This window comes from Protomyctophum parallelum (assembly GCF_964188405.1).
Source record: "Protomyctophum parallelum genome assembly, chromosome: 2".
NCBI classification, from domain to species: domain Eukaryota; kingdom Metazoa; phylum Chordata; class Actinopteri; order Myctophiformes; family Myctophidae; genus Protomyctophum; species Protomyctophum parallelum.
The window spans coordinates 54,910,035-54,936,695 of record NC_139699.1 but is presented as its reverse complement, the minus strand read 5'-3'; the positions used below and the strand labels follow the sequence as shown (position 1 = coordinate 54,936,695).

At 43.3% G+C, this 26,661-nt stretch overlaps 1 protein-coding gene across 1 annotated transcript in view; it reads left to right on the top strand.

The window, feature by feature from the left end:
- Positions 1-26,661, top strand: part of unc13c (unc-13 homolog C (C. elegans)) — a gene marked incomplete at both ends in the record, with an annotated part of 309,285 nt that overhangs the window by 221,271 nt on the left and 61,353 nt on the right. The window contains 6 exons of the mRNA XM_083759363.1: positions 1,208-1,334; positions 4,760-4,856; positions 9,930-10,073; positions 12,405-12,482; positions 22,428-22,505; positions 23,607-23,633. Coding sequence (XP_083615489.1) covers positions 1,208-1,334; positions 4,760-4,856; positions 9,930-10,073; positions 12,405-12,482; positions 22,428-22,505; positions 23,607-23,633 — 551 coding nt within the window. The remainder of the gene's footprint in view (positions 1-1,207; positions 1,335-4,759; positions 4,857-9,929; positions 10,074-12,404; positions 12,483-22,427; positions 22,506-23,606; positions 23,634-26,661) is intronic.

The window sequence follows — 26,661 nt, the reverse complement described above, 5'->3', positions numbered from 1 at the left end:
AGGGAAAACATGTATTTTCGGAAAACATTTCAGGGAAAGTGCAGGAAAGCGTGAAAAGTGTGAATGGCACATCTGCATTACAAGTTATTTTTATTTTCCCCTCCTCTCCTCTCCTCTCCTCTCCTCTCCTCTCCTCTCCTCTCCTCTCCTCTCCTCTCCTCTCCTCTCCTCTCCTCTCCTCTCCTCTCCTCTCCTCTCCTCTCCTCTCCTCTCCTCCCCTCTCGTCTCCTCCAGGGGGGTTTCCCAGAGAGCTGTGTGTTTTGTCAGCGTCTAAAGCAGTCAGGAGTAAAATGACTCACCCGTCATGCCGATGCATTCTGGAAACCCATTTTAGTTTTTTTTTTTAGTTTTTTTTTTTGCAGCCGCCCAAATGCTCTGCGTTCTAACATCCTTTTCTCAGATCCTCAGCTGGATTTCCATTTTCTTCAAGGCTTTACATAAGTCACTCAGCTTTTCACATTTCAGGCTACAGCGATAGGGGTTACCCCCCTCTCTCTCTCTCTCTCTCTCTCTCTCTCTCTCTCTGATTGATTTATTATAGCTGTGTGTGTCAGTGTGGCATTAGCGAAAATAACAGATGTACAGTACATGCTTTTTGAGCTTGTAGCTCTGGTATTTCTGGAGCAGGGTCCAGCTTTATACGTACTATAGAGAGTGGAAATGGTACACTGGCAGAAACCTTTTTAAATGTTTGTTGGTATATATTTGTCCCAAAATGTTTTATACCGAGGGAGTGCAAAATCCAGAACATTTCTAAACAGCAAATGAAATATACTGTGGCTTTGTGAGATGGTTTTGTGACATTGTGGCCCTCTGAATTGTGTACCCTAACAGGACGGGAATCCCTGTTGGTGTTTTAAGTATTATGTTATACTTTAGCTATTTCTTTGAATGGTGAAAATGTGGCGCAAATCATTGAATATATATTCTTTCAGAGCGAACGTTTTTGCATAAAATAGAGGATCTTAGCGTTGTGTAAAGCTTGTCTGTTGATCGGCTATTTTCCATGAAAGCTTTCCCCACAATACAAGAACATAGAAAAGACAACCACAGTGGAGGTTAAGTGATCAATTGATGTGTCCGAAGATGTTTTGCGGGTGGACCTGTGCACGCTCTGTGTGTTAACGTGCGTGTGTGTGTGTGTTAACGTGTGTATGTGTGTGTGTGCGTGTGTGCGTGCGTGCGTGTCTCCCCGCCTGCGTTGCAGAACACGAGAAGCACCGCCTATGCAAGAGCACCGAGTACATGAATCTGCACTTCAAAGTCAAATGGTTCCACAACGAGTACGTACGAGGTCTATCGGCCTTCAAGGACGTTCCTCCTGAGTACTCCCTGTAAGTGTCCACTACGCACGCACACACACACACACACACACACACACACACACACACACACACACACACACACACACGTACTTGCATGTTTTTAAGTAAAAAGTATCAATATTGCAATTTAGAATTACTCTGTTATAAGTAGAGGTCCTATTAAAAATGTATACTTGAATGTTTACGTGAAATAATATTCCTGTTTAGTGTTTCCGTTTAGCGCGATCGTGACAAAATGTGATCATGAGCACACGTTGAAACTACAAGGCCACCGTAACTAAAAATACATCGCATGGATGCCCCTGGGACGTATCCTCAGTGATGTATCCTGAGGTCATGGATGCACCTGGGACGTATCCTCAGTGATGTATCCTGAGGTCAACAGGGTTTCACCTGGGACGTATCCTCAGTGATGTATCCTGAGGTCATGGATGCACCTGGGACGTATCCTCAGTGATGTATCCTGAGGTCATGGATGCACCTGGGACGTATCCTCAGTGATGTATCCTGAGGTCAACAGGGTTTCACCTGGGACGTATCCTCAGTGATGTATCCTGAGGTCATGGATGCACCTGGGACGTATCCTCAGTGATGTATCCTGAGGTCATGGATGCACCTGGGACGTATCCTCAGTGATGTATCCTGAGGTCATGGATGCACCTGGGACGTATCCTCAGTGATGTATCCTGAGGTCAACAGGGTTTCACCTGGGACGTATCCTCAGTGATGTATCCTGAGGTCATGGATGCACCTGGGACGTATCCTCAGTGTTGTATCCTGAGGTCAACAGGGTTTCACCTGGGACGTATCCTCAGTGATGTATCCTGAGGTCAACAGGGTTTCACCTGGGATGTATCCTCAGTGATGTATCCTGAGGTCATCACCTGGGACGTATCCTCAGTGATGTATCCTGAGGTCATGGATGCACCTGGGACGTATCCTCAGTGATGTATCCTGAGGTCATGGATGCACCTGGGACGTATCCTCAGTGATGTATCCTGAGATCAACGGGGGTTTCAGTTTTTTCCAACATCACACCCCTCACTCAGGCGACCCAGCCGGGGTTGATCAAGTCCCGACTTACGTCCCAGTCATAGCTACCCTCGATAAGTCCCATTAGGGCAAAACCAGGGCCACACAATCCATTGGAACTACTCGAGAACTACTCTGCCAGGGCTGGGAGGTACACTTCCGGTGCATGGAAGGACTATAGGCTCTGTGGGTTGTCTCCTGATCGGGCACCCTCCTACGTCTCACCAGGTCCACTCCTGCTCTCGCCAGGCCCAGGACCTGTGCGTTGCACCAGAGTCCCAGCACCAGACAGTTCATTCAGGAGTGGTGGGGCAATGGCTCCGCAGGGAAATGGTGCTGCTTCTCCGCTTGCTGATTGCATATATGGCCCTCCCGAGGGTCGTTGGGCTTCCTCCTCACGGAGGACACAGGCTGGGGGCGCTAACCCATACTGCTCAGCCGGGTGCTGTTTACATTCCGGCTGTCACCCGTCTCTCCTGTGGTCACCAGACTATATACCTGGTTGTCACATAGTCTATTCCTATGAGTAAAGATAACAAAGGATTGGACAGGGATGTCACTGTGATGAAACGCGGACGTAGCACAGACTCAAAGCTGTTTACAGTATATACACCACAGTGACATGACATCACTGAAGATTCCTTACAGTTTGAACATGGAGATGAGAGGTTTTCTGCCCGACAATTGCGGTATAAATACTGCAATTTAGAACTGTTACATGTAAATGTTCTGAATTCAATATGTACTTGAGTAAAAGTATATATGAAAGTACATATTGGAATCAAAGTAGAAATATTTCACTATGCAGAATGTCACATTTCAAGTGTTCAAATCTATACAAATATTTAGAATATTGCCAGTCTACAAGCTCACCATGCATCGCATCGCGACGCATGGTGAGCTTGTAGATCTGCTATTTTCAAATGACCTAAATGTATACACAGTAGTAAGTGTTTAATGTATGTTTTGTAATAATAATCAAAGTTAACTAAATTATGAACTAAAGTTTTCAAATAATTGTAGTGTAGTTAAAGTACAATATTTGCCTCTGAGATGTATAGGGGAGTAGAAGTAAAAGTACTGGAAATTGTAAGTAAAGTATACAAATACCTCAAAATTGTACTTAAGTTGCAGTAGCCCTACTTAAGTAAATGTACTTAGTTACTTTCCACCACTGCACAGTATGGCAGGTGTTCAGCTGCATTGTTGCAGCTGGAGCAACAGTGCAGGCCGAGCTGCATGTGTATATGCATGCATGCATAGCGCCCGCTCCATCCACTCACTGTGCCAGTCTGTTAGCGTACTGACTGGTCTGCCCTCCCCATAGCTGCCATTCACACACTGGAATTCTCCAAGAGGCGCCCACACACACGCACGCACGCACATTTACACACACACACACACACACACACACACACACACACACACACACATTCTCATTCTCTCGCGCCCACACGGCACACACGTACACACACACACACACACACGTACACACACACACACACGTACACACACACACACACACACACACACACTTTTGTTTTCCTTTGATCTCCGACTCTCTCTCTCTCTGGGGTGCTGGTGGGTGCTGGTGGGTGCCTCACTCAGTCTGAGTCGCTACATTAAACCAGAGGAATCAGACGCAGACAGAGCCATTGTCATTCTGCTAGCAGCTGTGTTCATTTCTTCCCCCGACTCCTCCTGTCCTCTCCTGTCCTCCTTGTCCTCCTCTCCGGCCAATCAGTGTCCATGTCCACACGCAGGCTCGAAGAGTCCACCTCGTTTGGGACTTATACTGTATTTACTGGCTGTGCCGGGCCGGGAATTCTCATCCCCGTATTTTAATTTAAATTGTATTTTTAATGTTATGTTTTAACTAAGTCCAGTTTTTGGTGTGTGTAACCCAAATGTTCTCCTAACGCAAACATTCAATGTCATTGACAATGACTGGACACATGTTGAGTGTCTGTGTAAACACAAACATTGCGTACCACAAACATGCGTACAACAAACATTGATAAAGAAGCTGAGGACGCTCAAATGGTGGTGGGCCGGAACGAGATGATGTACAGTATGATGATGATGTATGAGTCGCTCTGGACTAAGAGCGTCATGCTAAATGAACGAGATGATGTACAGTATGATGATGATGTATGAGTCGCTCTGGACTAAGAGCGTCATGCTAAATGCCTAAAATTGTAAATCGATGTACGATGATAAGAGATCCCCTCACTTCACATTCTTTTTTTTTTAACCCTTATTTATCGTTTTCTCACATTATCATGTGGACCGCAAAGGGCAATGCTGTCCTCAATCTAAATGTTGGTCCAGGCGAGCGTGCGTGCGTGCGTGCGTGCGTGCGTCTCTCATTGTGACGGTGGCCTTTTTAATTATCTTCCCAGGTGGTTTGAGCCGTTCGTCATCCAGTGGCTGGACGAGAATGAAGACGTCGCCATGGACTTCCTGAACGGGGCGCTGGAGCGCGACAAGAAGGACGGAGTGAGTATACAGCTGCCAACGAGTCTTTCCCACACTCCTAACGAGTCTTTCCCATATACTCCCCCCACCTCCCCGTCCCACTTCATACAGTCAAACAGTTTATATAACAACGGTACTTGTCTGTCAACATTCCGCGTAGTGCATACTGTATATGCATTTGGCAGCAGCACTGTTCCAGAACGGGGAGGCGGGGGAACTTGGGGAATTGGGGGAGCTTCCCGGCAGCGTTGGAAAAGACTCCTTTGCAGTACAGCTAGCCACCAGTGTTATTATAAGAGACGTGGGCTTGCTCTGTAAAGTTGCTTGTAAATATTGGTAGTTATTCTTTTTTATTATTATTTTTTTCAGCCTTGTGTAGTTGCTTATTCTGGGCTTGCTTCCTAAAGGTTGTTTAAACCAGCTAGTGGTTCTTAAACGTTGTCATACCACCCGAATAAATGGGCCATAAGCCAGGGAGCCCCTCCGTACCAGATTTGTGGTGTTGTCAAAATGTTTAAAAAAAACAGATTCTCACAACGTGTTGTGAGCTTGTAGATCTGCCATTTTCAAATAGCCAATGTATATTATGCTCAAATTGCTCATGTGATAAGGCCTATTCATATAGTCTGGATTTTCGGTGGTGAGGTGACCACCGCTCCGATGGTGAGCTGACCACCGGAGCTGAAATAACGTTGAGCGGTGGTGAGTAAAAACAGAGAGAAGGGCTGGAGCGGTGGCGGTGGTTTGCTCTTCACTGCGGCACGTCATGTTGTAGTTCGGTGGTCACCTAACCACCGAACATCCAGACTATATGTATGAGCCTTTAGTCAATTATTTTGCGCTTGTTTTCATTGACCGGTTGCTTATTCCTCTCGCAAAAGCTGGCATCACTGCTAGCCACACCGGCATGACATTATACTTGATGATTTATTGGGTTTTTGGCATTAAACATATGCATAACAATTACATTTATGTTTGCCTTTTAAACAAAAATTGCCCAGGGCAGATATAATGACAATTTGAACTTCAATACAAAGAAATGACTGACAATGACGCAATAGTCATTGTAGGCCATATTTAATGTTTTCAAAATGTGTAAATATAAATGAATAAATACGTAGTGAAAATCTGCAAGCTCACGTCATGTCGACGCATGTGTGACACATTGTTGTAAATCTGCCATTTCCACAATTTCTGAAAGGTTTTACAAACGTATGTACATTTTTCGACGGATGACGGAAAACCTTCTGATGGTTATGCAAAAATAACTGTGATTCTCTCAAATAAATGCGACCAGGACATTGTGTATTAACTGTGGCAAACCCTGCTGCTGAGTTGTAAGAGCTTAACTTATGGGGAGGAAAACACTGTTATACTTCCGCTAAGTAGATTCAGGTGGAAAAAAGGTCAAAACCGTCAACATTGGGAGCAATACAGTGACAGAATACAATATAACATAATTTGATTGAAGGCAGTGTTATCGTCTCCCATTCCATCTCTATAGGCTTAAGCTTAAAGCTTAAAGCTTAAAAATCTACTCTGGGTGAATCCTAGTGCAGACTCAAAACACGGAGGAAGTTAAGGACAAAGGACAAAATCTAAGTTTTAATTCCCAGCCCAGAGAGTAACAAAAAGGCAAAAGCATGGCTAATGGTCAAATAAAGAGTAGGCCAAAACTTTAGTCTTTAGACTAGCAGAGGAGGCGAGGCGAGGTTGTGTTTGTGAATGCCAGTGTTTTAAAATAAATGAAACACCGTGGAGCGGCGCTGTGTGCAGACTTCTCTCTTTTACGTTGTAACTCTACCTGTTGTTCAGCGACAGCGAGGGCCTGGATGTGTGCACCTGTTTTTAACCTATTCTGAACGGGAACCCATTTTGGTGTCAGCATCGTGTCGTGCTTTAGCTATTTAAAAATAGCAGATCTACAAGCTCGTATCGCGCCACCGAGTGGCGCGATACGAGCTTGTAGGTCTGCCATTTTTGAAAAATCGAAGAACGACTGACATTTTTAGAATCTGATCTCAGGTCAGAATGGGTTCATCAGACCAGTGTGTGTCCAGTGGAAAACCTCGTATGAATCTGATCTCAGGTCAGAATGGGTTAAACGAGGTCCAGGGAAGCCACGGCAACAGGGCATGGAAATCAAACGGGTTCAGAGAGAGTACAACTCGATAAGGATCTGACAGGAAATGGAGAACAGGGCCGAGCTTACAGTATAGAGACAACTAGATTATTATGCTAGAGAGAATTAGGAAGAGGTACAGTAGGTGGAATGGGAGCCGACGGAACAGACAAAATGGAAAGTCACACCTCAGATGGAAAGGGATTGCACATCGTTGCTGTCGGGCAGAATCCTTGTATCTCCATATTTACAAGGGTCCAATACACGCACACACATGATAAATGTGTGTGGACTAGAGTCTCTGTCGGGTGGAAACCTCATTATTATTCCTTTCCATCTACGCACCATTAGACATTACATATAGTGTTACTAACGTCGTCCTAACCCCAGTCATTTCCCCCCTGCTGCTATGGCAGACTAATGAGTACCTTTAAAGCCTTTTTCTCTCACTGACAACTTCAACTGCTTTTTAACTTTGAAGCTGTGCGAGGCGCTCCCATGCAGCGCTGTGGGGCACCAGCTGAGATCTGTTCTTACACACTAGCTAGTCTTGTTTCCATGCCAGGGAACACTCAATTGACTTTGATGAAGGCCATGGACCCCTGTTACTAATTAATTGATGTCCTAATGAACACGTGTTTTTTTATTTGACCCATTAGGAGTTGAGGCCGATTCTACGAATGACTTCTGAATCGGTAGTTCGCAAACTGTTCTTGTATCAAAATTATTCAACATTTCACATTTCAAGATTTTTCAAAAATGTATAAAAATCCAACGTATAAAATCCAAAATGACACAAATTCTTTCCAGGTTTTTAATGGTTTAAAGTAGATTAACAACTTATTTTGTACCACAAATAGCAAAATAGCCAGTCTGCAGTCCTCGTGAGCTTGTAGATGCTGCTATATTGGCAACCTTGTTGTACACTCTCCGAGTCAGCGTTACATAATGGTCCATTTAGTTACTATCAATCAATTTAGCTGGGGACCCCCCTGGAACCCCCTCAAGGACCCCACTTTGAGAAGCACTGCTCTCTCCCCTCTATAAAAGTGTTGCTTTGTTTTAGCTGACAACAAAGAAAACAGTGGTTAGTGAATGTAGTGAAGTTGTTTACATGAACGGGGGGGGGGGGGGGTGTCTAAAGTTGTTGGCCTCGAGCCCAGTCACACCATTTTGGCTGTCAAGTCTTTGCTCAACAGCTCAGCGCGTTCTGTTATCGCACTCGAGCCGTTTGAGGGTGATTCTTCACAGAGTGCACAGACTGAAAGTTATTACCTGTGGGGCTAACAGGCTAGTAAAACTCCCACTCCTGCCGGTTGGTTGACTTTGAACTCAGTGTTAAGTACATTTGAACGTTTTATTCAAGGCATTTTCACTGTTTGTTGTTGCTGCTGCAGTGCAAAATTAACGCCTACACTCTCACAGAGCCTGCTCCACAGAGACACTCACAGAGGCTTTTTCCCCCCTACGAGCTCCCCCTCATTAGAAATTGATGATTCAAAATATACTCCTCGTTGACTTACAGTGTAAGCTGTTTCAGCGCTGAAACGGCTACTCTTTCAGTAGTAAACAAACACAAGCTAAGTTGGTTCAGACAATAGCATCACCAAAACTCATGCTGCTTTATTATTTTTTATGAAAATGTTAACTGTTGATTTTGCCATTTTTATTGGGAAGAAAACCCAGACTGGATCCAAATCTTCGAATAGTAAAATCGACAGGAAGTTATGTTAACATTTTGGCATTTTAACTCTGGATATTTTATTAAAGGTCAAATCCTCAACCTGTGATTTCTTTGCCTGGTTGACTTGGCAGTGTGTAGAACAGCAGGAACAACATTACTGATTCATCATAGGCCTAATTGTACATATTATGTTAGTTGTCTCAGAAACGCTCAATCCTTTTGCACTGTTTCCCATAATCACACACTGCATGGGAATCAGACTAACAAAATCTTTCAGTCATAAAGATGTTATTTAATCCATGTGTACAATAGCAAGGCTCTATTATAACAAGCTTTTACGTTGTTTGTGCCGCCATCCTTATAGTCCTTAGGCCGGGTGAGATATCGTCGCCCTAAAAAGGGACAAGACATAATTATGTGGTATCATTTGGTTCGTCTGACATCCAGGAGTGCTAAATTGTGTGATAGCCGTTTCAGAAGGGCAGCTGAATATGATTTAGGGGTACAATCTGATTATGCAAAACCATATAATTAATTGTAATCTAAACTCCAAAATGATTCACTTTTATGCACATTTCTGATGTTTGTACCATGGATGGGCATGACGCAACATCATAATAGAACAACAAACATGCTGAATGTATAACTTCTTGTACCCATACCGGGAAAATCCACAATTAGTCCTTAAGCCAGACCATTCTGTCTCCTCTGTATCATACTGTGTGTGGTGGTGTTGTTTGTGCAGGTACAGGTATACGCACTCAGGTGTTAGATGTTACCATCGCAGCTGTGTGGCTGTGCCATTGTTAGCAGCTGCGTCAGCTCAGACTTACAGCATGGGGCTCTGTTGACTGGTGGACTGATGTAGACATGCAGTAATTGGCTTGTTGATGTCTGCGCTCTGCTAAAATAAAGTGCTTTGTTATTACCATTGACCATTATAAGCCTCAGGATCTAATACTCCCCTCTCTCTCTCTCTCTCTCTCTCTCTCTCTCCCCCCAATTCATTTCAAAGGGGCTTTATTGGCGTATTGCAAAAGTGGAACAAAACAATATAATGTACAATTAAATGGGGAAAAACAGTGCAGGGATGATGTAGTCCTTCAGGTGGTTTAATTCCATTAGACACATCCTTCTCCTGTCACAACAGCTCACAAATCTCCCGGCTGTGCTTTGCACATTATCGTAGCTCACCGTTTGTTTTTTTGGCCTTTTGGTTTGATGGTGAAACTCAATGACGACCTGGTCGTGTGTGTGTGTGTGTGTGTGTGTCTCTTCTCTCCCGCAGTTCGTGCAGACCTCGGACCACGCCCTGTTCTCGTGCTCCGTGGTGGACGTGTTCACGCAGCTCAACCAGAGCTTCGAGATCATCAAGAAGTTGGAGTGTCCCAACCCGCAGGCCCTCGCTCACTTCATGTGCCGCTTCGCCAAGGTCAGTCTGCACGCCGGGGACACGGCGAGAATGTTAGAGAGACACGGGACATGACGGGACACGGGACACGACGAGAATGTTAGAGAGACACGGGACATGACGGGACACGGGACATGACGAGAATGTTAGAGAGACACGGGACATGACGGGACACGGGACATGACGAGAATGTTAGAGAGACACGGGCAGGAGAAATAGAGCTCTCAACGCAACCCAGCACTTTTTTAGCTATACTACTGGAGATGTGGCGTATGATTTCTAAACAAATTCTGTCAGCTTAACCGGGAACCCCTTTTGGTGTTTTAAGCATTATGTTATACTTTAGCTATTGAAAAATAGCAGATCTACAAGCTCGTAGCGCACCACTCGGTGGTGCGCTATGAGCTTGTAGATCTGCTATTTTTGAAAAGTCGTGAACATGTGGTGCAAATCATTGAATATACATTTCAAAGCGTACATTTTTAACTAAAATATTTGCTTCTGGGGGGTCCCTGGAACTACATATTTTGAGATGGGGGTCCGTGGCCCAATAGAGATAATTCTGGGGGTCCTTGACATGAAAAAGGTTGAGCACCACTGACATAGAAACATAGGTTTTTCAGAAGAAGCCTTTTCTTTTAATCGACCTCAGTCCAAAATGGGTTCAATTGCTACGTTCAAGTTCAGAAAAAGCCAATTCTGCTGAATGCTGCCTTCGGGTATATGGCATAGAAAAGGTGGCATTTGCATTTACTTCACCATAACTACACGCTGCATTCATGGTCTGGAGAGGGCAGTCTTTTTCAGACGGGTAGAAGGGCAGGGGCTGAAGAAGCCCACCCTTTGATGTCTGTACAGTATGTGCACGTGCCTGCTGCTCACTTCAAGGGAAAGGCTCGCTAAACTGACAAGTTGACAGTCTGGGAGCGTTTCAGGTTGCAGATTCAGGGAATAGATATAGAAAGAGAATACAATCCGCGCTCTCAGTGATAGCATGGAGTCTTATTTAATAAGCAGTAGCAGTCAAACCAGACAGTCACGTTTCGGTGCCGCAGGCCTTTGAATCGTCAGTGTCGGAAAATGTAAGTCTGCTGACACTGACATAACGTGGCTGTCGCTGGCCAGAAACCTCGTATCTCCATGTTTTAACTTTTCGCTTGTTTTGCCAGGTGCTAACCTGGCTTATACTCACTATGGGGGCTATAGTAGGGACCAGAGTCATAGAGTATATAGACAGAGTTGAGACATTGAAGTGGCAGAAAACAGCCCATGTACTGTCCATAGACTCCAATGCATTCCGTAAACTTCCGGTGCCCCTATTCGCCGATAAAAGTATATTAAAGTGCCACCATCAAGTGAACAGAGTTTTCGTAACTCTATGGCTCTGGTAAGGGACCTAGTAGACACTTTTCCATGATTGGCTGCCTTGTCTCTAGGCTACCTCTAAGCCAATGGGAGACTTACCCATAAAGCCCATTGTCTGAACGGAATCTGCAGGTTCTCAACGGCAGCCATTGTTGTCTACATACTGTACATGGAGGGGCAGAGGCTGAAAGCTCTACTATGCCACGTAATTATCAATTTACAGACACGGCAATACAATAATTAGGGCATCTTGCTGCACCCAGGTGCAGAAAGATGAGATATTGGGGCGGTAGAGACCTGCAGGTGCAGTTATGACCGAGTCATTCTTGTGTTTGTTTTGTAAATGAATGCCCTACTCACTACAGCGTCACACAAAAGCATCACATCACATCAAAAGTATCGCAGATTGAGCCACATGAGGCCCCCCACCTTCACTTAATGCGGCCCGGCCAGGTTAATATCTGAATATTGATATTGTATTTATTTCAGCTGTTTCAATTCAAAACGTGGAAACACGACACGCTTTAACTCGTTGACCTAGTGGTGACTCAGAGAGGTGCAGAGTGCCACACGTATAACTCAATGGGCGAGGCTCTCGGATTGAAAGACGTTTTGGACGAAAACTCTGCGTTTAGGAAGTAAAGATCCCCTATTTAACGGCTGCCGCAATTCCACCCAAAACATAACTTTTTGTGAGGGAGGATCATTATCGTTTTGAGAAACGAGAAGCACTGGAATTGGGTTCTCTGTCCACCAACTGGTCAGGACCTCCTCCAAAGTAAAGTACTCCCAGAGACAGCAATGATTCACACTAGAGCAGTTTGATCTCTTTCTTGGCTGTCTGGTGGTTATCGTTACGTTTTGACTGCTTGGGGGGGTTCGCAGACTGCCAGCCATATAATAATAGAGTACAGTAAACAGACGGCAATTATAAAGTCTTCATGTCTCTCTCTCTCTCTCTCTCTCTCTCTCTCTTCTCCCCCACAGACTATCAACAAAGTTCTTCTGCAATACGCTGCAATCATATCCAAGGACTTTCACTTGCATTTAAGCAAGGAGAATGTGGTACGTGCTTTTCTTTCTTCTTCCTGAATCATTTTGACGTTGATTGTCTTTGCCCGTGAAGCTCTCAGGATGTTCCTCTTCCATGACGTTTCCTAAAGATTAGATTCAAATCATCTCCCATTTCTGTCTGAAACATTTTCTAAATATGAATTTCGGCATACTTTTAGCATCTCTAAAAAAACTAAAATATATTCCTGAGGTCAACAGGGTTTTCGGGTCTCCCAACATCATACCCCTCACTCAGGCGACCCAGCCGGGGCGATCAAGTCCCGACTTACGTCCCAGTAGCTACCCTCGATCAGTCCCACTAGGGAAAAACCAGGGCCACACAATCCGTTCCTCCTGAACTACTCTGCCGGGACTGGGAGGTACCATTCTGGCGCGTGGAAAGACTAGGCTCTGTGGGTTGACTCCTGTCCGGGCCCCTCCTACGTCTCACCAGGTCCAGCCCCTGTGCGTTGCACCAGACCCCCCCCCCCCCAGACTCATATACTGTTAGTTTTTGGTCAATCTGACCCCTGACACCCTTTCTCCCCCACGGTAGTGAGCCTCACACCTCCAGACAGCCCATTGTTCAAGTAGTCGATATTTAAAAGATAATATCTCTACCCCGCTGGGGGGAGAAGGTCTACTACCTTGTCTACTACTGTCTGGAGACAGTAGCCAATAGCATCGCAGGAAAAAAGGTATTTTTGACCTGAAGTCAGCTTGTGTGGTAGGCTACCTGGCCTTACATAACTTGAGGTTTTTGATTTTTTTTTTGCATGAATCAGTGCTATTGAACACAATAATAGTAAACCAATAATAGTAAAAAGTGCTTTGGCCAAAACCTCTTAACTCCATTGGACCCTCAAAATGTCTGCTAAAGCAACTAACTCCACCACCTCTCCCCCTCTCGGGGAAGTAATTGACAATATATGAAGTCACAACACCAACTTTGATGAGGCTGTATTGCTTTGTTTAAAAAAATATATAAGGTTTTCTTTATTTCCTGAAAAATGTATATTTTTCATTTCCTGAAAAATGTATATTTTTCATTTCCTGAAAAATGAACATGTTGCAGTTATGAGGTTTCCTCCTGACAGCAGAGATATATTGGTTTGCAGTGCACTTCAGTTATGAGGTTTCCTCCTGACAGCAGAGATATATTGGTTTGCAGTGCACTTCAGTTATGAGGTTTCCTCCCGACAGCAGAGATAATGGTTTGCAGTGCACTTCAGTTATGAGGTTTCCTCCTGACAGCAGAGATATATTGGTTTGCAGTGCACTTCAGTTATGAGGTTTCCTCCTGACAGCAGAGATAATGGTTTGCAGTGCACTTCAGTTATGAGGTTTCCTCCCGACAGCAGAGATACATTGGTTTGCAGTGCACTTCAGTTATGAGGTTTCCTCCCGACAGCAGAGACATATTGGTTTGCAGTGCACTTCAGTTATGAGGTTTCCTCCCGACAGCAGAGACATATTGGTTTGCAGTGCACTTCAGTTATGAGGTTTCCTCCTGACAGCAGAGATATATTGGTTTGCAGTGCACTTCAGTTATGAGGTTTCCTCCCGACAGCAGAGATAATGGTTTGCAGTGCACTTCAGTTATGAGGTTTCCTCCCGACAGCAGAGATACATTGGTTTGCAGTGCACTTCAGTTATGAGGTTTCCTCCTGACAGCAGAGATATGTTGGTTTGCAGTGCACTTCAGTTATGAGGTTTCCTCCCGACAGCAGAGACATATTGGTTTGCAGTGCACTTCAGTTATGAGGTTTCCTCCTGACAGCAGAGATATGTTGGTTTGCAGTGCACTTCAGTTATGAGGTTTCCTCCCGACAGACAGCAGAGATATATTGGTTTGCAGTGCACTTCAGTTATGAGGTTTCCTCCCGACAGACAGCAGAGATATATTGGTTTGCAGTGCACTTCAGTTATGAGGTTTCCTCCCGACAGCAGAGATATATTGGTTTGCAGTGCACTTCAGTTATGAGGTTTCCTCCTGACAGCAGAGGTATATTGGTTTGCAGTGAACTTCAGTTATGAGGTTTCCTCCTGACAGCAGAGATATGTTGGTTTGCAGTGCACTTCAGTTATGAGGTTTCCTCCTGACAGCAGAGATATATTGGTTTGCAGTGCACTTCAGTTATGAGGTTTCCTCCTGACAGCAGAGATATATTGGTTTGCAGTGCACTTCAGTTATGAGGTTTCCTCCTGACAGCAGAGATATATTGGTTTGCAGTGCACTTCAGTTATGAGGTTTCCTCCCGACAGCAGAGACATATTGGTTTGCAGTGCACTTCCTGGTGGCCAGAATGGAAAATATGTAAAGCCTTTGGCTGGTGTTGCCATGGTTACCATTATCTGTCAGAGTGGTGGGGTGGGGGTGCGGGTGAGCGACATGGCATGGTCGGGAGAGCCTTTGATCTGAGTTTAGAACGTAGAGCACTACTGGTTGTTAATGTTGCCCGAGGACCCCTAGGGGTCCTTGAGGGGCGTTGCAGGGGGTCCCAAACAAAAATGTGTTCATATAAATTATTTGTATCTGAATCAGTTTAACCACTTTAACCCTTTAATCGTTCTTAGGCTTGTAGATCTGCTATTTTCAACAAGTCTTGAATATATGTGGAGAACCGTGCATGGGTCTGTTGACGATAAATGGTTTGAGAACCATTTAATAAGGGAAAATTAGCGAAATGTTTGGCAAATCTGCAAAAGAAATGCTCATAAAGGTGTCTACAATCACATATAAATTTGTTCCAACCCAACTCCCTTGGGAAACTTTGTGACAGCTGCTAAAAGATAGGCTATCATAACCAATATAAGCGGCATAGTAGTTCCGGAGTGGTTCCAATGGATTGTGCGGCCCTGGTCTTTCCCTAGTGGTTCTGATCGAGGGTAGTTACTGGGACGTAAGTCGGGACTTGATCACCCCGGCTGGGTCGCCTGAGTGAGGGGTATGATATTAGCGAGACCCGAAACCCCGATGACCCTGGGATACATCACTGAGGAGTCCCAGTTGCATCCAGGCGATGTATTTTCGTTCTGAGGCAAATGTCATTATACTTTAAGTAGCATGTGAACTTTCAAACTAAGGGGTTTTCATGATTCTGAATCCATTGCAAGCCTTATTTTTTCACAAAAAAACACTTTGCCTAATATTGCCCATAGTCATCATCACAAATGTGATGAGGTCAGCCCATTTGGACACATTAGGGCAAGTGGCTATGGCCGCATTTAGTCCAAGGAGTATTTTCATGCAAAACTAATGCTTGGAATGGATTCAGCATCATGAAAACCCCCTAGTTTGACACGTCTCATGCTACTTAAAGCATAATGAAAATGTGGCTATGCAATACCTGCTGTACCCGTTGTAAGAGTACCCGTTCAACCCGTCTATCCGTGTCCCTTTTATACCCATATATGGAGATTTATGTAACTGTCTCTCTGTGTCCCTTTATTCCTATATATGGAGTTCTGTGTCAGGCTGTGGCATGCCCACATTATGTGTTGTGATGTCAGAACAGGCCAGCTCCATATATTATGGAGATTTATCACATGGCTTGGTTGAATGCTTGATTCTGATTGGTCAATCGCTGTATTCAGCGGTGAGTTATCTCATCGTAATGACCGCTCCGCTGTATAACAGACCTCTGCCTAATCAAACCCTCTGAGCACCAGCTGTGCGGCTGCGCCCCGCTTGATTTACTGCTGTTTCATAACATGACAGCCATGTAAACACACACACACACACACACACACACTAGTGACACACAATGTCATTTACAGCTAAACATTGCTCTCAAAAATGTTTTTGAAAACATTTGAGCGAGAAATAGACGAAGCAGGACCCGAAAATGGATTTTATTTGATCAACTCACTTCCTTGTTTTCCGACAGTGCTCCAGCCCTGCAGCTGGGCAGCGCGAACTTATGGAATACTTTTTCTGTTGTGTTTTGGGTCAATGTATTAATTTATGTTAGGTAGACATGTAATAAGCGGGATACTATCTGGCTAGGTGGTCATTGTCGGGATATAATTCACCTTCAGGGAGGTTAAACTCACTGTCTGTGAATTATCTCCCGACAATGACCACCTAGCCAGATATTATCCCTTCCATGAGGTTCAGAGCTAGGGCAGAGGCTTTTGTGCTATCTAAAATGATGTGAGACTTTCTGAAGTCATGACAAATAGTCGGGGGTGGATTTGCATCAAGCGTAACGGGGGGGGGGGGGGGGGGGGGGGGGACAGTGTAGTCAGGGACAAAATTGATTTCAAGATTTTAAGCATTAAAAATACACGTATCACAATTAATAACATTTGGTGAGAAGCATTAGAGCTATAATAAGAATTTCTAAATTTAGATTTTATTTGAATTTGATTAGTTATATTTGTAACTGAAGCTGAATGAACATGATGTGGGACATGTCATTTGGGACATGGCACCTCTACTCAAATCAAATGGTTTGTATTTCACTCTGAGGTACACATATATTTTTCCTATGGTAGAAAATCTTTAATAGTATAAGATAAGCTTTTTGGAATTAGTGTTTTTGCAATATATGCTGTATAATACCCGCAGGGACACAAATGGCACTGAATACTATAGGAATGACCCAGGTCCACTTGGTTCCATTTGTACACTGTCAGACCTCTGCAGTTGCAGACCTATTTTTTTAATATAAAATAAATAGCATATGTACAAGCTCGCAGCGCAGTGAGCTTGTATTATGTGCTACTTTTGAACAGGCAGGCACATTTTTTGCTATAGGGACCCCCTGAAATCACCCCATAAGGACCCCTGGGGGTCCCCAGACCCCCACAATGGTCCCCCGGTGGGTACCCAGGGCCCGATGTTGAGAAAAAAGAACCACCGTTTTATTTTAGAGCTGGACTCTGGTAGCTGTCCTCTCTAATGCTCCGCACAAACTGTCTCTATTAAGTGGGAGGCAGTTATTCATGTGCTGGCCCTTAAGCTATTGTGGGGAAAGTCATTGGTAGTTTGCGGGAGCGCCTGTCTATTGTTTAATGTGACAGATGACACAGCACAGGGACTTCTGCTGACCTAATTATCCACACTGGCCCTTTGAAGTTATAAAGTGTATATCGGTCTAATAGACAGCCCTTCATTTTTACCCTCCTAGCGCCCGAGACACATGTTTCTGTGCAGTGTTGACAGGGCCTGTCATAGAGACTGCAGAGACTCATAAAGATGTCTGGAAAAAGGCAAAGTGGTCAAATAAAAGAAGGCAAAAGACAAACATGGTAATATATGGTATGCTAAAAGGGTCTTGCTGGTAGATATTGTATAATGAAGGAGACACCGTGGAGTTAAGTAATTCCAACAAGTTCACGAGTAACAAGGACGTCACATACAACCGATGCATCATGGGTACAGCAGTCTTTGCAATGCTGCAACAGATATGCTCATTACATCATGGCTGATTGGTTTGTCCAAATCTAATGGCTAGTTTTCCAACAATGAAAGCTCACCCAGAACCTCCCAAGACCTGAACGTGCGAGTTCTCACTTCTGGGTTCAGGCAGAACTCTGGGTTAGTTAGTGCCACCGGCTCCCGAGCAGGGACCCAAATTATAAAGTTCTGTTAAGTTCTCAGAACTTAACATCCATTAAGGGGTCTGCGACCTTTTGGAAACAAAGTGTCATGTTTGTATTTTCTAAAAGGCAGTGTGCCATGTCAATAAATTGTCAACATTAATTTTAATGACACCACATAGAAAATTCCAACATATTTTGATTGTACACAAATATAACCTTTCCCCTTTCTTTTATAAATGTTGTCTCACATTGCAATTTATAATGATCATTAGATTCAGAGCAATAACTCGACTCTCTTCCCATGCAGTTCAGAGTTCAGAGTTTTAATTAATGTAGAATTATGTGCAGGATGTAATTTACATAAAAAAGGGGGGGACTTATTTATTTGACTATGTTTTTTTTAAAATAGTTTACCAAAAAGCCTGTCTCTCACTGCCAGTGTGCCAGTGATCACCATCCTTGGTGCCAATGTTGGCACCGGTGCCAAAGGTTGCCTACCCCTGCGTTAAGAGATACAAGGAGCATCACTAATGAGATGATGAAGTTGACTGTTCCCACGAATGCAATTTAACCCTAACCCTTGTGTATCTTCACAAGACAGCTTGAGAATAGCTATAGCGACATGCAGATCCAACGATGGATACTTCCTTTTGCCATACATGCCAGAGTAGGCTACTGATAAGTAAATGTAGTGAGATTCTCATTAAAGGTCCACTTCACCCCTTTTGCAACCAGATCTTATTTTAGTAATGTTTGAGAGAAAATAAAAAAAACTTTCCTGGGGTTTTTAAGATTTTAGTATTTCAAAGTGTCCATGTTGTCATGAACACTGGGCTCACTTACTTCCTGGACTACATCTTGTCTCAGTAAGACAGCCCTCCCCCTATCCACAAGGAGGAGCAGTGCACCAAAGCATTATGGGAATTGTAGTCAAGGAAGTGAGCCCAGTGTCCATGACATCATGGACACTTTGAAATAGTAAAATATCTAAATTCACATATTACCCACATAAAAAAAAAACAGGAAAGTGATTCTTGTCTCCCAAACATCGTTAAAATAAGATCTGGCTGCAAAAGGGGTGAAGTGTCCCTTTAAGGGGCTAACTACTCTACTGTACCATAATTATATAGATTAGCGTTCTGCCGTCGTATGATGTATTGTAATATATTTGTAGAGGTTTTAGCATCTTGACATAATCTTCTAGTCCTTAATCTGTTGGCTGGATACCACAGTTGTAACAGTAGTGTATAAGTGCGTTACAGGGCCGGAGTAACACCTCTGCAGGCCCCTGGGCACTGAAGGTTCACCATTTTAACCCATTCTGACCTGAGATCAGATTCTAAAAATGTCTTCTACATCCTGACACTTTTCCATTCTGACCTGAGATCAGATTCTATGTCAGTTGCTCTTCGATTTTTCAAAAATAGCAGACCTACAAGCTCGTAGCGCGCCACTCGGTGGCGCGCTACGAGCTTGTAGATCTGCTGTTTTTAAATAGCTAAAGCACGACATGATGCTGACACCAAAATGGGTTCCTCATTATTATTATTAGATTCCTTACAGCCATCACATTTCTCAGGGGAATGTTGTCGTGGTACAGAATGCAGTATAATGTCCGCCCTAGCAGCTCAAATAAAATGATTGATATTACCAATATAAAGTTCTAGCTGAGAAACAATCTCGGATATCATCTCTGTCGGGTGGAAACCTCATATGTCCAAAACTGTTATACTTTTCCAGATTCAAATTCGAAAGCATCAGAAATAGTAGATCTATAAGCGGCGTGTTTCAAGCTCGTAGATCTGCTATGTTTTGTGTGGCGCTGTAGTACGATCAAGTAGGACGTTCATTTAAAAAAGATCACACCCGTGTGAAGTGAGGGGCGCTCTTATCATCGTACATCATCTCGATCCGGCCAATCACAAATTGCGTCCATACTTTTCGTCTTCAATGTTTATGTTTACACAATGTTTGTGTTTACACAATGTTTAAACACTCAAAACTGTCCATTCATTGTCAACGGCATTCAATGTCTGTGTTTGGACAAATACTCAAAGCTGTCCATTCATTGTCAATGGCATTCAATGTTTGTGTTTGGACAAATACTCAAAGCTGTCCATTCATTGTCAATGGCATTCAATGTCTGTGTTTGGACAAATACTCAAAGCTGTCCATTCATTGTCAACGGCATTCAATGTCTGTGTTTGGACAAATACTCAAAGCTGTCCATGCATTGTCAATGGCATTCAATGTTTGTGTTTGGACAAATACTCAAAGCTGTCCATTCATTGTCAATGGCATTCAATGTCTGTGTTTGGACAAATACTCAAAGCTGTCCATTCATTGTCAATGGCATTCAATGTTTGTGTTTGGACAAATACTCAAAGCTGTCCATTCATTGTCAATGGCATTCAATGTCTGTGTTTGGACAAATACTCAAAGCTGTCCATTCATTGTCAATGGCATTCAATGTTTGTGTTTGGACAAATACTCAAAGCTGTCCATTCATTGTCAACGGCATTCAATGTCTGTGTTTGGACAAATACTCAAAGCTGTCCATTCATTGTCAACGGCATTCAATGTCTGTGTTTGGACAAATACTCAAAACTGTCCATTCATTGTCAACGGCATTCAATGTCTGTGTTTGGACAAATACTCAAAGCTGTCCATTCATTGTCAACGGCATTCAATGTCTGTGTTTGGACAAATACTCAAAACTGTCCATTCATTGTCAACGGCATTCAATGTCTGTGTTTGGACAAATACTCAAAGCTGTCCATTCATTGTCAATGGCATTCAATGTTTGTGTTTGGACAAATACTCAAAACTGTCCATTCATTGTCAACGGCATTCAATGTCTGTGTTTGGACAAATACTCAAAGCTGTCCATTCATTGTCAACGGCATTCAATGTCTGTGTTTGGACAAATACTCAAAGCTGTCCATTCATTGTCAACGGCATTCAATGTCTGTGTTTGGACAAATACTCAAAGCTGTCCATTCATTGTCAACGGCATTCAATGTCTGTGTTTGGACAAATACTCAAAGCTGTCCATTCATTGTCAATGGCATTCAATGTCTGTGTTTGGACAAATACTCAAAGCTGTCCATTCATTGTCAACGGCATTCAATGTCTGTGTTTGGACAAATACTCAAAGCTGTCCATTCATTGTCAACGGCATTCAATGTCTGTGTTTGGACAAATACTCAAAGCTGTCCATTCATTGTCAATGGCATTCAATGTTTGTGTTTGGACAAATACTCAAAGCTGTCCATTCATTGTCAACGGCATTCAATGTCTGTGTTTGGGCAAATACTCAAAGCTGTCCATTCATTGTCAACGGCATTCAATGTCTGTGTTTGGACAAATACTCAAAGCTGTCCATTCATTGTCAATGGCATTCAATGTCTGTGTTTGGACAATGTCTGTGTTTACACAAACCCTCAAAGCTGGACATAGGAGAGCCTCACAAAAAGTAACTATATGGAGATAAGAGGTTTCTGCCCGACAGCAACGATAACGCATCCAGGGCTAGTGTTTTATCCTTTTGCGATCTTATTATGCAAACTGGTTGGCGGCGATGATCGTCATCATCTGTTGTCGTCGTCAACAACTGGTTTCACGTAGGTTTTGGTGGCGGGGGGTTTACAATGAGGACATGAAAAATGAAGGGACCTTTCCATATGAGATTAGATATGGATTGGGTACACTTGACATTCAACTCAGACACTATAGTAATACACGCCATAGCATGAATCCCAGTACAATATTCATCGTGAAGGTTTTGATTTGCTGGAGGGGGGGGATGTCGAGGAAATCGGTTAGGAAAATCCATGACCCCCCCCCCCCTCTGCCCTCCTCCTGTTTGTTCTCGTTGGGGATAATGCTTCATCCCTGCCTGCTATATAGTGATCAGACTGAATTAAAAACATGCATTTCCCCATCTCATAATGTTTGATATAGTATTAGTATCACTATTTAACAGTGTAATAAAATTAATTATGTGATTGTTTCCATCACATTTTGAATAGAGGCCTTAGCTTGCAACGGGGTATTTTTATTTATTTTTATATATATAAATCTTATATGGGTCCTTGGCGCAAAACATTTGCAGATGGGTGTCCGCGACCAAATACATATCAATGTGGGGGTCCTGACTCCTGACACAAAAAACATTTAGAACCAGTGCCTTACCTTCCCTTTAATTAAAACAAATCGGAGTACTTGTTGAGTACTTATAGTGTGTGTGTGTGTGTGTGTGTGTGTGTGTGTGTGTGTGTGTGTGTGTGTGTGTGTGTGTGTGTGTGTGTGTGTGTGTGTGTGTGTGTGTGTGTGTGTGTGTGTGTGTGTGTGTGTGTGTGTGTGTGTGCGTGCGCGTGTGCGTGCGCGTGTGCGTCTCTCCTGCAGCCCTGCATCCTTCTCAATAACATCCAACAGCTACGTGTCCAGCTGGAGAAGATGTTTGAGTCCATGGGAGGCAAACAGGTCTGTTTACCTTTCTGTTGTCTATCATGATATAACATATCATATTATACGTATTTGTTTATAGGTATCGTCTTTGTCCAAAACTGTTACTTTTCACGATTCAAATAAAAAAAAATAACAGCAAAAGTATCAGATGGACAAGCTTTTGAGCCTGTACGGCACCAGACGACTAGAAGGATAACCCCCCTTTGTCCCAAGACGTCACCATATAGGTCTCCTTTACAGACAATGCAGCGGCATAGATAGCATAACATTCAAAACTATGATTCATTTGTGGAGATAAGATATCATCTTCATATTCAAACTTTTCATGTTTTATTGTTTTTTTATTTTTTTATAAATTGACGCCCTACTTGATCACACTACAACACGGTGCCAAACGTTTGAATTTAAACCCTGAAAAGTAACAGGTTTTTTTTGGACATAATGAGGTTGATGAGACGATAAAATGTAGCCATGACATAATGATGTACCGTATATGAGATGACATGAAAGCAATCCTTTTTCTCCAGGTCTGTGAGTCAGCCATCTATAAAAGGACATAACCTGCTCTCCAAGCACGATCCCTTATTACTAATATCCTTTCTACTACTACCTTCTCTAAATCATTAACCCCCCCCCCCCCCCCCCCAACACACACACACACACACACACGCACACATCCTGTGTGCAGTATCCCTACGATGTGTTTCCCTCCTTTTTAACCATGTCTGTCTGTCTGTCTGTCTGTGTCTGTCTGTCCGTCTAACCTCCCAAGGAGAAGCAGGCTCCTCTAACAGCTCACCGTGCATGTCTTCTTCTTCTTCTTCTTCTTCTTCTTCTTCTTCTTCTTCTTCTTCTTCTTCTTCTTCTTCTTCTTCTTCTTCTTCTTCTTCTTCTTCTTCTTCTTCTTCTTCTTCTTCTTCTTCTTCTTCTTCTTCTTCTTCTTCTTCTCCTGTATGAAAATCTAAAGCTTGTCGTTTTTTACACTGTGTTTCTTGTCTCCTGTCGTTGTGTTTGTGTGTATGTGTGTTCCTTCCTTCCCTTTTCATTTCTGTATTAATTCTGCCCCTCCCCCCTCCCCATTCTCCCTGTGTTGATCTCTCTCCGTGTGGTCTCCAGGAGGAGGGTGTTGTCACCTTCTGTAAGGTGTGTAGCCATAACAATATAGGACTGTTTAAAACACATCTCTCCTCTCTCTGCTCCCCGCCATTTACCCTCCCCCCACGACACTAAAAGCACGCCCTCTCCCCATCCCCATGCCCCCCCCCCCCCCCCCCCCCCCTGGCCTGTACCCTCGCCCACCCGGCTGCCACGCCCTCACCCCCCCCCCCCTCCCAACGCTTCTCCCTCCCCCCTTCAGCAGCATGTCCTCGCAGAGCATACAAAGTCAGAATGACAGAACGCTGTGGACACAAGGCTGTGAGAACATCATATTATCACACCACCCAATGCTTCAGGTGTACCGCATTAGTATTAGTCTGCTCACTCATTGTTATGGTCTTCACCCCCCCCACTGCCTCTGTCTCTAATGTGCTGCTATAGGGCTGGGATTAGCTAGTCTTCTTTACAAAATGAGCAGCTACACTACTACTACAGCTACACTTTAGAAACCAGATCGAAAAAAACACCAATGATTTTCAAGCCAGATGACCGAATGCTCCAGACAGGACATTTCAGATGACTGAATGCTTCAGACAGGACATTGCCTAGCTAGATGCTTCAGACAGGACATTTCAGATGACTGAATGCTTCAGACAGGACATTGCATAGCTAGATGCTTCAGACAGGACATTTCAGAGCGTGTTTGACTTTGATGATCTTCTCAAGTGCTTCCAGAAGGATCTTTGGTTTGGCCCTGTGCTACCTGAGAGGTGCTTCTGCCAGTGTAGCAGACCAGTCCTACCCTGGCCACAACTGCACACGCATGCTCTCTATCTAATTGTTTTCCTAGTTAGAGACAATTACAATTTAGGCATTTAGCACTACAAACATAAATAGGGCAACTATAATGCCCGCCAAAGATGCAATATGAACAAAGAAATTGTCTGACATTGGGTTTAAAAGTGTTTCAAACTGGTCGGCCAAATGAGATATTGGCAAATAAAGTGATATGACACACATTTAAATGTGTTCTTGAGGTTAATTGTTTTATACCTCTAATTTCACCTGTGGTGGGATACACAAATAAGTGGGTTTGTCCAAAAATGAAAATGTTACTGAATTGTGGCTTTGTAGGGCAGTATAAATGTGCCATGAAGCACGTCTGCACAAAGGATTCAGAGAATCATATCGTGAGGTATATTCAATTCAAAGGTCTGTATCGTTCAGTGTAATTTCCTATCGGCAGTTTAATAACTCCCAGAGAGCCAAATATAATTAGCCACATTGGTTTATCATGGCGTTTCATGGCAACAATAGATTAGCAATAATCTCTCTCAGAGCTTCTCTCTCCTTTATACAGCTGCCATTAGCAGGCCAAAGGGCATCAGCGGAAAGCCATCATTGGCCGTTGCTTTTGGCTGCTGGCCCGTTTTCATCATTTGCTTTTCTCTCATTTTGGAGAGATGACTCACGGTTAAATGTTTATTTACTGCACACTCTGTCATTTAGAACACATTATTATTCCACAGTAACAACCTGTCTGGCGGCGAGGGGCTATTGTTGTTGAAACAGGCGGAGGGGAAGCCAGGCTGGCCTAACCCATGTTGGGCGGGAACCCCTTTTGGTGTTCTAAACACTTATAATTTAGCTATTGAAAAATAGCAGATCTACAAGTTCATAGTGTGCCACCGAGTGGCGCGCTACGAGCTTGTAGGTCTTTGAAAAATCGTGAAAATGTGCCTTAAGTCTTTGAATATATATTTTTTCCGTGTTTCAGTTTTTTAACTAAAATCTTTGCTTCTGGAGGGTCCCTGACAACATATTTTCAGACGGGGGTCGGCGGCAGTACATATATAATGTGTGGGGTCCTTGACATAGAAACATGAGGTTTTTCAGAAAAAATACATTTTAAAGAATGCATTTCGACGTCAGGCCTAAATGGCCTAATGTTGATAGGCTATCAGCCAGGGAGGACTGTGGACAGTGCAGGCCACTGTTGCCTGTTATGTGACAGAAATAAGCAAACAGGTCTATGAATACAAGCCCAAAAGAAGCGACTAGTCCATGGTTTTTTGAAAAAAAGCTTATCTACAAGCTCACAACACAACTATACCAATATTTACAAGCCCAAAGTTGCTTATAATAAGTAGACATGGCAACGCTGGTACTGGCCCCTGGATGCTTGTCAGAAGTGGTGGAAAGTAAACTAAGTATACTTTTACTAAAGTGCTGTACATACTGTAAGAACAATTTTGAGATACTTTTACTTTACTAGTGTGTCCTTTGACCTTTTGTCAATACTTGTATTTTTTCTCCACTACATCTTAGCGGTACATGTTGTACTTTAGTTACAATATACTTTGCAGATCTAAAACGTTAATATAATACAAAATATGCATTTACATCTTTTACTGTGGCTATTCAAAAATAGCCAATATACCTGTACAAGTTCACAGTGTGTATTGACTTTTTATATTTATTGTAAGTATATTTTGATGCCAATACATTTGTGAATACACATATTTTACCTATAATACTTGCAATTCTACATTATGGTATTGTTTGCATACTTTATCATACAGAGTCACACAAAAGGATCAAAAAGTAGCAGATCCACAAAGTTGTAGGTCTTCTACTTTTGCTGTTTTTGGAAAAGTAACAGTTCTGGACATAATGAGGTTTCCACCCGACAGAGACGATACTGTAGATTTGTCAGTTACATTTCATTGTTGGTGATGTAGTTGCAGACGGTCCATGGTGGGCTCAGAGCACTATACTGACTCATGATGCAAGGACAACAGGACGTGACATAACTGTAATGTGTACAGTAGTGTAAACACTGGACCATGCACACCAACAATGCTCAATATTCACTCTGTTGTTGGATTTCCACTGTAATCCCATGAGCCCTAGTAGACTGACAGACTACAGACTACAGACTGACATTTCTGAGGGGGAAAACAAACAAACAAACTGAATGAATATATTTTGACGATGCCTAGCAGTCTCTCCGGATGAAACCTAGAAATGTCAGTCTCTGCCTCTGTACTGTAAACCAAACTGTTCTGTTAAG